The sequence below is a fragment of the Onychomys torridus genome, chromosome 14 (genome assembly GCF_903995425.1).
Source record: "Onychomys torridus chromosome 14, mOncTor1.1, whole genome shotgun sequence".
NCBI lineage: Eukaryota > Metazoa > Chordata > Mammalia > Rodentia > Cricetidae > Onychomys > Onychomys torridus.
The window spans coordinates 58,890,029-58,904,715 of NC_050456.1; the positions used below are offsets into that span (position 1 = coordinate 58,890,029).

The window sequence follows — 14,687 nt, forward strand, 5'->3', positions numbered from 1 at the left end:
AAGAAAGAAAGAAAGAAAGAAAGAAAGAAAGAAAGAAAGAAAGAAAGAAAGAAAGAGGAAGGAAGGAAGGAAGGAAGGAAGGAGGGAAGAAAGGAAGAGAGAGAGAGAGAGAAAGAGAGAGTGAAAGAAAGAAAGAAAGAAAGAAAGAAAGAAAGAAAGAAAGAAAGACATCCCACAGCATTTGCCCTTTTCTGTCTAATCAAAAAGGAAGGTATTCACTTTAACATAGTAAAGTTATATATAACAAAATAGTTATCAAGCAAGAATTACAGTTACAATATGTAGTCTATTTGTATTTGGCAAAATTAAAGAAAATATTCTATCAATCCTATTTTTGTGAGTCTAAAGTTTTATATCTGATTTACATTTTATCATGATTAAGGAAAACTATAATTATAACTCTCTAGTCTTCAATTCCATCAAAGACCTCAGAAGGATATAATATTACCTGAGTAAACAGGAAGTGCATTATAAGCAACTTCCAAATTTCTAAAAAGGAGAGAAACAGCTGGCTGCCTAGACAACTACCCAAAGTTCCTCTGCAACATTAGGGAATCCATCTTCAGCCTACAGGCCTAGAATCCCTGGCAGACATTCAGTAAAGCAGGAAATTTGAAGAATTGTCTCGCCTATTGGCAAAGTTTATCAGTCGCTTTCTTCTGTGTCCTGCAGAATGTCTGGCAGTATCTTCCATGAAGCAGAAACCTGAAGGACTATCTCACCTTGTTTTGGCAAAGTTCAGTGGTCATTTTCCCATGGGTCTTGTATGTCCAGTTTATACAAGATATTGTTAAGCAGTCCAAGCAAGAGCAGACTCTTTCCCACATGGCCAGTTTTGCCAAGAAGAAGATAATCTCCATATGGAGTGTCTTCAATGACCATCTTCTTCTTTGAAGTAAATCAGTACTGCCAGGAGCAGACACATCTCATTGTCCAGAAAAAAATCTAAGTTTTTAAAATATTTTAAATGCCATATTTTGTAGGTCTTTGAAGTGTTTAAAGATTACCTATCTAATTGAAATAAATCTATGTATACCCAGTAAACTTAATTAATATGACTATAAGTTTAATTATCATAGATTACTAATTATTATCTGTATTTTCTAATTATATATTACAATTTAAAATGAATTGCATAAACAAAATATCTTAAACAAGAGTAGAAATATACAATATAACAAAATTAACTTTAAAGTGTGTCAATTAACTAAAATCCATAGCAATGTAAAATATTTCAAATAAGTTGTTATTTTCTAAAGGTGGATTTAATAATCTACCCTTTTATTCTATCATATCTATATCCTCTTTTCTTCTTTAGAAAGAGATTGCATTTATAATCAACCCCTTTTAAATAAAAATAAACATTTATAAACAATTCATACTACTTCCTGCTGATTGGGGGCGCAGGCAATCTTATGGGAATCCTGAGAAAATTTGAGATAATGGTCAAGTCCTGGGAAGACCAGGTATAACCTTTGTTGACAGATACCATCTATCAAGGTTCAGGAGGTCTGCTTAATCAAATGTGATCCACCTGAACCTGGAACAAATCCACAGCCTCTTGCTTCCTATAGAAACAAAAGCAGAGCCTCCTTTACAAAGCAACATACACTTAAATACAAATTTTGAAGTGAAGATGCCATATATATATATATATATATATATATATATATATATACATGTTTAACTTAGCAGCCTTTTTACAATCAACTGTCTTTTTGCAGTTAGCTCATTAATAAGCAAAAAAATTGAAGAAAACATAATATACATAATCTAGACTTTCTGTATAATTTCCATCTTTATGTGGCTTTTTTATATATTATTTTATTTTTTAAGACTTTATTTTATTTTTATGACTATATCCTTTCTCTTCTCTCTCATAAGCCTATGTATCTTTTACATACATTGTAAACCATTTAGAGGTTTATTCCATCTGAATCTGTTCTGTACCTATAATCTTTTCTTGGCCAAGAGAAATTTTAAACTGTTCAGCTGCATGGCTAGGATGAAATCTGTAGCCCTGGCTGCTACACCCTTGCCCTCAGCTTCCCAACATGGCAGAGATACATTTACCACCAGCTCTGTGAGCCATGCTAACCCCTGACTCTGAGAAGCAGTGGGTCTATGCCTCCATCAAGCAGCATGTATCCCAGAAATATATTTTTATTTGGTCTGTATTAGCAAAAGCTAAATCCACCAGGCATTGCGCTACATGGCTTGGATACAGCTCTGTGTACTGTGGCAAGAATCCACCATGGTGTGCTCAAGTTCAAATGCCAGGGTGTCTCCATACAGTGACATCTCTGTACCATGGTCCCCATGAGTGATACGAACTAGGAAGCTGTTCTTAATTCTATTTTAATAAGTTCTCTCAGGTTTTAGGTGGAAACTCTTGCAATCACCTTTTGGTGCCAGCAATGTGTATAGTATAAATATAATAATCTATTAAATATTGTCATAATTTTAAACACCCAATTATTTCTAAAATATTGTACAAGCATGTTCAACATTAAAATCCCATCCTAGTACACAAGCTATCCAATCTGCACAATCACTTTGAAACCTCTTGAAGGAGTAACAGCATGATTTATAAACTTCTACCTATTAGATTATGATTTTTTAAAATTAGATCGGACACAGTGCTGTACACTTCAGACATTTAAACTATCAATGTAGAAACACTATGCTTACTTGCTGAGCAAAGCTGATAGAATTACCCACTAATTCTGGTGGATCCCCACATGCTAGTGAAACCAATACAAATATGTCTCAGGTATTGAATACGATTATGAATTTTGAGATAAATGCCAGAACAATCAACAGGTTAACATCAACAAGATTATTTTAGAACAATGGAAAAAATAAAGAATTTTTCTATAAAACTGAAGCAAAAGGAATAATAAACTTTAATGACAGCATGCATAGAAGAAAATTAATTCTGTAACAATTCAAAAGACCATTTCTCTGATAATAGGCTTAATAAAAGTCTGAAATGCATGTATAAATGTTCTATGAGTTACACAATACTTATTCCCTGTCATAGAAAATGGAAAAATAACACTTGACAAAGTATCAGATGTTAGAGAAAATACATTCCAATACAACACATCACCACTAAATATATTAATAAGAAATGTGGAAAGTAGTTACTTGGTACACACAGACTCACAGCAATCCCAATCAATGCTATCACTGTTGCTAATGCTTTATACAAACTTTAACGCAATCTTAGCATTTCTTACCATATCTTTGGAAAATAAATACAGCCAAAAGAAAGGACACAAACATGATATTTTAAGAGGTGTGAAAATATATAAGGACGTGTGTGACAGTGTATGTGCACACGTGTGTGTGTGTGTGTGTGTGTGTGTGTGTGTGTGTGAGAGAGAGAGAGAGAGAGAGAGAGAGAGAGAGAGAGAGAGAGAGAGAGAGTTGCCATATGTTTATGTTACTGTTAAAGATGGACAAGCAAGAATACCCTGTTAAGTAAAGGCTTTTGGTTACAACACTGCCAAAGGAAAACCTGTTATCTGTTTCACTTCATGAAGTCCCATTAGCCAAGTCACTGTGCTGCTTAAACAGTAACTTAAAGGCTACTAGTCCTTAGCTTTCCTTCATTAACAGCAGGTTGGTTGGTTGGTTGGTTTGCTTTATCTTATTTTGTTGTTATTGTTGTTTTCCCATCTTAGCTTACTACATGTGTATATGCACATACACATGTCTAGCAGTTTACTACTATGTATCAGACCCCTGTGCCTCATCTGAGATATGAAAAGATAACCAAGGTGATTCCTCTCTACCAATAGCAAACATGGCCATAAAACTGCCCACGCATCTGATTCATCTAATTTCCCCCCACCAAGGAAGATATACTACATATGCGTCCTCAACTTTAAAGTACCAAGACCATCTTTGCTCTGCATTGTAACACACTATCATGACTTGACTAGATTGAACATTGCAAATCCAAAAGTACAAAATCTTTAAGTTTCCAAAATGCACACCTTTTGAGCAGAGGAAGTTGTCACAAGTGAAAAACTACAACTGACCTCATGAAATGTTTTACAACCTAAACAATCAAACTAAATGCAAAAGTACTTTCAGGTTCCACACATAAGGAGTATATATCATGAATGATTCCTGGATTTGGACTTTACTCCTGTTCTCAGGATATCTAATTATGTATATGCAAATACTAAAAAAATCTGAAAAATCCAAAAGCAGAAACACGCTGGCTCAAAAAATTTCCAAAAGAAGTGGGGTAGGGGGCAGGGGTGGGGGATACTGTGTATATGACTCTAACAAGTGAAAAGGTTATTCATAGCCCTGTGTCTCATCTGTGTCCTTCCCTGGGAATCATGCTTCACTCATAGCAATGCAACTAAACCATTAACTCTTCAAACTTGGTTCTAAGGTGATTATTCCATTTCTCTGACTCTGGGACAACATATACATACCTGGAACATTACCAACAAAAGCAGATAAGACACATTTAAATTAAGTAGAGCAAAGTGAACTTTGCATTTCCAACTGACCACATTTTCTAACAATTTTTTTTGAAGATTTACTTTTATTTACTAGTATGTGTATTGTGATGGTGTGCTGTAATATGTATGGATGCCTGTGGAGGTTAGAAAGGGTTGGATCTCCTGGAGCTAGAGTTACAGGCAGTTTGTGAGCAACCTTATGTGGGTGATGGGAACCAGACTAGGGTCCTCTGGAAAAGCAGCAAACTCTCTTAACCACTGAGCCATATCGTTAGCCCTTTGACACTGTTTCTAAAGTGTAGATAAAGAAATACAAAACATGTCACCCCCTCCCCCAAAAAAAAACCACTTTAGCCAGGTGGTGGTGGTGCACACCTTTAATCTCAGCACTTGGGAGACAGAGGCAGGTGGGAGTTTGAGGCCAGCTCTGACCTAAAGAGCAAGCTCCTGAATAGGCTTCAAAGGTACACAAAGAAGCACTGTCTTGAAAAAAATTAAATAAATAAATAAATAAATAAATAAATAAACAAACAAACATGTCACACTATATTTTCATTGTGGAACATGTAGCATCATATCCACAGCAATAATACACTGGTAACAGATACATTAAGTATGCAGAGTATTAGAGAGAACCAAACAAAGCAGGCCATAACAGTAGAGCACAGCTGGTAACCACACATACCTGGAATCCTAGCACTCAGGAGCCGGGGAGGAGAAAGGAGGGGAAGGGAAGAGAGGAGAAGAGGAGGGGGAAGTCGCAGGCAGAGGGAGGACAGACACATAGGTAGGTAGACAAGACAGTACACTGAAATCCCTAAATGTAAACATACTTACTTGCAAATTCCAAACTAACCTTGCCTCCAAATTCCTCCCTGAAAGCCTAGTAAGGAATTGAAAACAAATGTCCCCGAGTGTGACTGGTTGGTGGAAATAACAAAAATCAGATCATTCTAATAAACTATCTTTTTTCCCAGCACCAATACAGCTTTTCGAAAGACTCAGAATACTCTTTGTTAAGTAGCATCAACAAAGTCCATTTGGAGAGAGAAGTCCTTTAAACAGGGATTCCATCCCGCTCTTACCTTTTCCTCTAGTTCCTCCTTCAGACACTGGTACTTCTGCTTCAGTTTCCTGTTCTCATTTTCATTCTGGGCTAACTCCTCCGTCAGTTTCTCACACTGGGACGTCAGCTTCTCCAGCTGACAGCGGTGGGCTTTGGCCATATTCTTGTCTTCCAGGCTCTCCGCCTGATGGAAAGACAGGGAGAAAAGAGCGAGCTCAGTGGCTGCAGCTGAAGGACACCACACATAATCCACATCTAGCACCAGGAAACTGCTACAAGAGTTTAGCACTCTTGTTCACACACAGAAACAGAGCACAAAGCAAACGTTCTTTGCATGGGTTCGGAACATCTCAAACACTTGCTAAGTGACAGGTACCACAATAAGGTGCTCAAGCTGATAGATATGAACCATAGGAAAGGCTGAGAAAACAGCCAGTTTGACATCAATAAAAGAGAAGTACTTCCTGGCTATTTTGGGCTACCTGCTGAGCAAAGATGGCATTATTAGAGAGGATCCCCAAAGGGACCCTTCAAGACGAAGCTTTTGACTGGTCAGTTTCCTCATCTACAAAAGGCTTAACTTTCTTCTTTTTCTTCCCTTCCTGGATGTTAGGAAAGACTCACACACTTCTCATACAATGTAACATTGATACTACTCTCATGAGACATAGGAGAATCATATAAATGAGCTGTCCATCACCAGTAGGATAATAAAGTCCCTTCTGGTCTACCTTGATTTGGGTATAACCAAACTCAATATTTTTTTTCTCATTTATTTTTGAGATTATAATTTCACTGTGTTTCTACCTTCCTTTTCCTCCCTTCAAACCTCCTATAATACCTCTCCCCACTCTCCGTCAAATCGTGGTCTTTTTCCACTAATTGTTATTGCATGCATATATATTCCTAAATCTAACCTGTTGAGTCCATACAATGTTACATGTGTGTGCATGTGTGTGTGTGTGTGTGTGTGTGTGTGTGTGTGTGTGTGCGTGTGTGTGTGGGGGTGTGTGGGTGTTTTCTCACTGGACAAGTAATTGGTATGCTCTTTTCTGGGGAGGACCATCATTCCTGCCCCAAGTTTTACTCCATTGCCTGAAGTTCACTGCACAAACTTGAGGCTTTGGGCCTTTTTCAAATCCCATCTGACAAGCTCATTTGGTGTCATCCTTGTTTGGCTCAGGCTGGGTGGTCATGAAACTCAACTTTTAAAAGATACATATTAGGGTCCTACAAGTAGCACACAAGTGCATGCATGTGTGCGCATGCGTGGGCGCGTGCGGGCATGCACACACACACACACACACACACACACACACACACACCATCTTAAAATTCATATGGAAACACAGAGACCAAGAGTAAAAAAAAAAAATCCTTAACAAAAAGATTTTGCAGGAGGTATTATCATACATGACTTCGAATGTCAGCAACAGTTTTATCTCCTTTATCTTCTCAACACCATGAGCAGGAAGGTGCCATTCCTCAATATTGACTCCTATTTTCCAACTCAAGCTGTTAGAAACTAGTAACTTATGCAGGTATACTGTACTTGGAAGCAGACAGAGGACCTGAACCCAGGACTTCTTCCAAATATCTGCATTCTCAACAGGAACGCTGCAACAAGGCTTTAAAAACACCTGAACACAAGTGTCGGCAGTAATGTGAGACACCTATGAGTCACTAGCAGTTGACAAGCAATTTCATACAAGCTGTTGAAAACATACGTGTAACATCCAACATGCACGTGCTTTCTTTTCTTCTGTGGTTGGCATGGGATGCATGGAATACACATGCATGCTAGGCAAACACTCTACCTGAGCTACACAGCAGCCCTGCCTCCTTCATTATTATGTCTTGTACCCATGACTAATTGAGTATGTAGGAATACAATCATTGGAAACAACTTCCGGAAAGAAGTTTTGGGAGTTTTAAACAAAATCTATATTTTATTTCCTCCACAAAAATTAGCTAAGACCTGATGCCGCTTTGAATTAACAAAGGAATTGATTTTTTCATGAGGAATCTTGTATTCACAATCCCAAAATAAATTTACAAAATGAAGTCTCTCATCAGGAAAATCGCTCAATTACAATTTTAAGTTTCAATAGACTGCTTTTTACTTTACTTTATGTCCTATAAAAAGCACAGGTGAATAGGATACTGCTCCTGAAGATTAGTGAGGCCTAGAGCCTGCTCCAAGGACCTCAGGAGACAGCCATACTCTTGTCCCTTCCACCCCACCCCTGCCCAGTCATGCCTCATTTAAAATCAGTGAAGTGTTAGACATCTACACCACAGTACTTGCCAAATTCTACGTTAGAGGTTTTTCCTCTACACAGAGCCTATTTTTAAGATGTAAGTTTTTAATTTCCCTAAGACTTTATCTGTTTGATGCTTTTTTTTTTTAGATCTGCTTTTCATTTGAGGATTTGCAAAGTCATGTGCTCATGATAACCAAGAGGTATAAAAGCATTTCTTGTTCCTATTTTAGTAGTAAAGCATTAAAGGCGATACAGCTTTACCAATATCATGGAGCCAACAATGGCAAAAAAAAAAACGTATCCTTCAGCTCCGGGCTCTCATAGAAGGCTCTAGAAAATGACTAATGGGAATCAACCTAATATTCTGAAAAGGTATGAGGATAGTGACTAGAGGTGATGGTGTGATTTGTACAGACTAACCATAGGCGATGGTGCCAAGAATTAGCCTCACAAAAAAATGATGTAAATTATGTGAAGTCGAAAGACATAAAATACTGCATGTATGTTTCTATTTTTGTTTGAGGTATACTGCCTATGCAATTCCATTGGATATTTGGGGTGAAGTTCTAGTTTTTGAAAGCTATTATTATAAACTATATAGGAAAATCATGAACATAGGTTAGTGGTTAGTCATTTATAACAATCAAAATTGTTGATGTTAGGTTTGCTTTCCAGATAATATAGAGATATATTTTAGATAGATAGATGGTCTTCAAACCTTTCAAAGACCTACAGAATATGGCATTTAAAATGTTTTGTTAACTTATGGCTTTTCATAACAATGAGACACATCTGCTCCTGGCAGCATCAATTTACTTCAGAAATGATGGGCATCAAAGAAACTCCTTATGGAGATAGCTTTCAATGTGGCTAAGGCTAGCAAGAAGCTACTCTTGCCTGGACTGCTTGGCAGTATTTTGTATAAACTGGTCATGCAGCACCTACAGGAAAGTGACCATTGAACTTTGCCAAAATGAGGTAGGATGGTCCTTCAACAAAAACCTAACATTACAGCACTGACAGCCAAAAGCTATCCTGTGTTTCATTCAGGATGGGAAATCTGTAAGGACCTTTACTATCAACTAATTTTACTAAATATAAATAGGTAAATAAATAGAGTGGCATTAAAAAAAATAACATGAAGTGAGAGCTGTTCCCTCAGGATAACTGATCTGATTTAAAGTTCTGTGCCATCATTGCCTCAGCACATCTTGCAGGCAAGACAGCTTGTAGGTCAAAGGTTTTGTGGTTGGGTTGATGTACCAATCCCACTGCTATGAGCCTTGCCTGGTTATAGAAGAGGGACAGTCCAGGCTCTGTATCCCTCATTACTAGGAGACTTCCTTAGGGTCGCTCTTGTAGATTGCAGAGAGTTTCCACTACACTAGGATTCTGCATCACCCCAATTCCAGTCCTTTCTCCCAGTACTCTGTCCTTCCATCTCTCCCACCCCCAATCCACTCACAAAAACTATTCTGTTTCTCCTTCCCAGGGAGATCCATGCATCACTCCTTGATTCCTCCTTGTCCTTAACCTCTGGTGGATTATAACATGATTATCCTTTATTAAACAGCTAATGTCCACTTATAAGTGAATATATACTATGATTGTCTTTCTGGGTGGGTCTGAGTTACCTCACTCAGGATGATCTATCTATTGCGTAAATGTACATTTCTTTATCCATTCTTCATTTGAGGAACAGCTGTGTTGTTTCTGGCTGTTGCAAATAAAGCTGCAATAAACATGGTTGAGCAAGTGTCCTTGTAGTAAAATTGAGCATCCTTTGGGTATACATTCACAAGGGGTATAGCTAGGTCTTGAGGTAGATCAATTCTCAATTTTCTAAGGAACTGCCATATTGATTTCCATAGTGGTTGTACTAGTTTGCACTCTCACCAGCAATGGAGGGGTGTTCCCCTTGCGCCCCAGCATGTGCTGTTACTCGTGTTTTTGATCTTTGCTATTCTAACAGGTGTAAAATGGAATCTCAAAACAGCCTTGATTTTGCATTTGCCTAATGGCTAAGGATGTTGAACATTTCTTTAAGTCTTTCTCAGCAATTTGAGATTCCTCCACTGATAATTTTGTTTAGATCTGTACCCCAAAATTTAATTGTATTATTTTGCTTGTTGATATCTAGTTTCTTGAGTTATTTACATATTTGGAATATATGCCCTCTGTTGGATGTGAAGTTAGTGAGAGTTGTCCTTTAAAAGTCTGTAAAGAACAGTATTGGAATTTTGATGGGGATTGCATTGGATCTATAGATTTTTTTTGGTATAAAGGGTATTTTTACTATGTTAATCCTACATATCCATGAGCATGAGAGATCTTTTCATCTTCTGCTGTATTCTTCAATTTCCTTCTTTAAAGGCTGTTTTTGTCATGCAAAAAAAGGGTCCTTCAGATGCCAGGCCCTAAGACCTCTTCGGGGTTCAGAAAAGGCACTACAGCAAGGAAAGGAAACCTAAGAATCTGAGGGCAAATGAATCAATTCACACATGTCTTCTTTTTAGCATGTCTCTTTATTGTTCTGCTGTTCTCTCTTTTCTGTTGACTCTCCTTGAGTCTCCAAAGTTCCCAGTTTATATACACATACAATCAACAATTCTCTGCCCAAAGCAAGGTCACAAGGCTTGAACTTTTCAGGGTCATAAAAACAGATAAGAGTTGCACAAGGCAGTGACTGTCAATTTCTTTATGAATCAAGGTGGGAGTGACTTGTGAAAAAGCCCCTGTGAACTCTTAAAGTGAAAGGTATCAATAAAGGGGGAGACCTTAAATCACTAGGAAAATCTAACAAGGGAAGAGGGGAATTCCTGTGCTACACTACATTCCTACGTGTGACTAGATAATAAGCTAGAATCTTGCATCAATAAATCAAAGTAAAAGTGTCAAAAGCTTGCTTAAGGTTAGTGCAAGGTTAGCTTGGGGCAGCGCTTCCCTATCTGCTGGCAGGGTGAATCTGGGACATGTTTGTTCCTATTCTGAGGGCTACAGATCAACAAACTCAGACATGTAGTAACTGTTCTTGGGAGGGTCTTAATGAAGGCTCCAATTGTGATCTATTTGTATAGACACTTTTTCTGACCAAGCATCCTGCCATAAAGATAATTGCAGGGAGAAGACTTCTAAGTTAATGATGGGGAATGGAACAAAGATCTGGTTGTGTGAAAAAGCAGGCTATTAAGTATCTACAGCCCACATGGAACAATAGCTCTAGCTACAAAAAAATATCCTAGTATATTTTCTATATATCAAAATTGTACAGCTAATGAGAAGTCATCTTCCTGACCATCCATGGATACATATGTGCCCATAAGATTGAGATGCAATCATGAGATTACATATACACATCTCATGAAAATGCAAGGAAATGGGGAGATATCATAGCTGTTATTACACAAGAAATTACAGATGAGAGCAACAGTATTCAGAGTCAGTGGCCTGCAAACCTTGCTTGCCAGGTACCCCTCTGAGAATCATTCCTCTAGTGGGTTAACATCTGAATTATCAATTGCTATAAGCTGTATTTATGTCCTGGCCCAAAATGGCTCCTAACAGGACAAGTTTTTCACTTACTTAATTAGTGAACCCAAGATAGTATACAGTATTTGTGGCTATGGTGAAGGGTATTTGCTTTCCTTTTTTCTTCCTAAGTCTATTTGTCAATTGTGTATAGAAGGGCTACTGTTTTTGGTTTTGGTTTTGGGTTTTGGGTTTGGGTTTTGTTTTGTTTTGTTTTGTTTTGGTGGGGGGGGGAGTGTTAATCTTGCATCTAGCCACTTCACTAAAGGAGTTTTTCTTAGCTATAGGAATTCTCTGGTAGAATTTTTGGGGTTATTTATATATATTATCATATGCTCTGCAAATAATACTTCAATGTCTTTCTTTCCAATTTGGATCCTAATTCCTTCAGTTGTCTTACTGTGCTCACTAGAATTTCAATTATTATATTGAACAGATATGGAGAAAGTAGACAGCCTTGTCTTATTCCTGCATTTCTCTCCATTTAATTTGATGTTGACTATCAGCTTGAGATATATTGCCTTTATTCTGTATAGGTACATCTCTTGTAACCCTGATCTCTCCAAGACTTTCATCATGAAGGGGTGCTGGATTTTGTCAAAGGCTTTTTCAGCATCTAATGAGATGACCATGTGTTTTCTTTAAGTTTGTTTATATGGTGGATTATATTGACTTATTCTCATATATTTAACCATCTCTGCATTTCTGGGATGAAGCCTACTTGATCATGGTGGATGATCTTCTTGATGTGTTCTTGGGTTCATTTTGCAAGTATTTTATTAAGTATTTTTGCATCTATGTTCATGAGGGAAACTGGTCTGTAATTCTCTTTGTTGAATCTTTGTGTGGTTTGGGTATCAGGGTAACTGTAGCCTCATAAAAAGAGTTTGGCAATGTTCCATCTGTTTCTATTGTGTGGAACAATGTAAAGAGTATTAGTGTTAGCTCTTCTTTGAAAGTCTGGTATAATTCTGCGCTAAAACCTTCTGGCCCTGGTCCTTTTGGGTTGGGAGACTTTTAAGGACTGTTTCTATTTCCTTAGGGATTATAGGCCAATTTAAATTATTTATCTGATCTTGATTTAACTTTGGTAAGTGATATCTATCAAGAAAATTGTCAATTTCTTTTACATTTTTTCCAATTTTGTGGAGTACAGGTTTTTGAAGTAAGACCTAACGATTGTTTGCATTTCCTCAGTGTCTGTTGTATTCCCCTTTTTGTTTCTGATTTTTAGTTTGGATATTCTCATATTCATTCTCATTCTCTCTCTCTCTCTCTCTCTCTCTCTCTCTCTCTCTCTCTCTCTCTCTCTCTCTCCCTCCCTCCCTCCCTCTCCCTGCCCCCCCTTCTCTCTCTGCCTTCTAGTTAGCTTGGATAAGGGCTTGTCTATCTTGTTGATTTTCTCAAGAACCAACTTTTTGTTTCATTAACACTTTGTATTATTCCCCTTGTTTGTATTCTGGTCCAATCTATTTGGTGTTCTGTAAACTCCTTTAGGTTACAAAAATTTTCTTCTATGATTTTGTTAAAAAATATATTCTAGGCCTGTGAGCAGAGATTCTTCTTCTTCTATTCCTACTATTCTTAGTTTTGGTTCTTTTCAGTGTCCCAGATTTCCTGAATGTTTTGCATCAGCAATTTTTTTTAATTTAACACTTTCTTTGATACATGTATCAATTTCTTCTATCGTATCTTCTATGCCTAAGATTCTCTCTCCCATCTCTTGTATTCTGTTGGTGATCTTGCACCTGTAGTTCTCAGTGGCTCACCTAGATTTTCTATTTCCAGGATTCCCTCAGTTTGTGTTTTCTTTATTGCTTCTATTTCCATCTTCAGGTCTCGAACAGTTTTATTCATTTCTTTCACCTGTTTGCTTTTTCTGGGCTTTCTTAGCTTTCTTGGAGGAATTTATTCATGTCTTCTAATTGTTTGTATGTGTTTTCCTGGTTATCTCTGAGGGATTCTGTTCCTGTAAAGATGATCCTGAACCTACTCTAACTAAACAAATTATTACCAGTTCCCCAAAAGTAACATGAAGCTTACCACACAACCTAGTTAACAGTGGTAAGCAGAAGTGAAGAGAATGAAAGGATGCTCCATTTTCAATGACACTCAAAACTATAATCTCCTTGGAAAGACCCATATGTCAAGGCACAGTCCCGTACAGCTGACAAAACATTTCATGATCACCATCATGCAAAGGCAGCTTTCCTGTAAGGTTTACACTACTCCTCCACACCCCTTGTCCTTGATGACAACAGCTCATGAACCCATCACCCTCTTTATGGAGATTTTTTACATATGATGAATTAATCCCTTCATAATAGTACCATAACTGTCCACATGTCCACCCACCAAGCTAACCTCAGAATTACTTATTCAATTTCAGATCCTTCACCCACATTCACAATGGAAACCCAGTGGATGACTACATGGACTTTAACTCTAAAAATCTGCCCTCAAAGAATTTCTGACTGAATAAAAAATCCTCTAAAAATGGACCTTTAGTGCCAGCCTCTCTCTCTTTCATTTACCAGAAATGCTTATTCTTCTACTCTAGTTGTACAGCAGTACTCACAAGCACCCACACTGATCTACATCAGTCTTCCCATCAGTGTTTGCCTATTGCTGCTCAATTCTACTTTTCCCAGTTACAATGACTCCTCCAGACCATCCCTAGCAGTGACCATGCTCAACAGTGTCTTCCAAAGCCTGCAGAGAAAGATATGCTTTGTCTACTGTTAGACCCAGGACCCTTACATTTCCTTATGGGCCTTTGCTGTAAAATAGAATGAGCACATTTACTTCTTTTAGTTTATCACATGTGACACTAAATATTTTGTTTTTATTTTATTTTCTGTGTAGGGGTATTTTGCCTGCATGTATGTCTGTGCACCATAGTCATGCCTGGATCTCATGGAGATGAAAAAAGGCATTGGATCCCCTTGAACTAGAGTTATAGGCAGTTGCGAGCCACCATGTGGTGCTGGGACTGAACCCAGGTCCTCTAGAAGAGCAGCTAGTGTTGTACTTGCTGAGCCATCTCTCCAGTCCCTTGGTCATACTTTTCTTGAAATATCCTGAGTTTCCAAGATAGCATTATCACCTGATTTCCCTCCTGTCTCTCATGTAGTCTTTTATTCATATTTTCTAGACCCTCTTTCTCAGTTATTTCTTTAAATGCTGGTATTCTAAAGATTTTTCTCTCCTCTTTGGCCATGTACAATGCCCCAAATCTTGCGAGAGAAGCTAACACTCATGAGTTCCTGGTTCCTACATAATTTTGTTCTAATTTCAATTGCCCCTCACCTCCTGACCCTGTATGTACTCAAGTGCTTTATA

At 37.8% G+C, this 14,687-nt stretch overlaps 1 protein-coding gene across 1 annotated transcript in view; it reads right to left on the reverse strand.

The window, feature by feature from the left end:
• Positions 1-14,687, reverse strand: part of Cep128 (centrosomal protein 128) — a 223,316-nt gene that overhangs the window by 85,232 nt on the left and 123,397 nt on the right. The window contains exon 17 of the mRNA XM_036205643.1: positions 5,573-5,737. Within this exon, the coding sequence (XP_036061536.1) occupies positions 5,573-5,737 (165 nt within the window). The remainder of the gene's footprint in view (positions 1-5,572; positions 5,738-14,687) is intronic.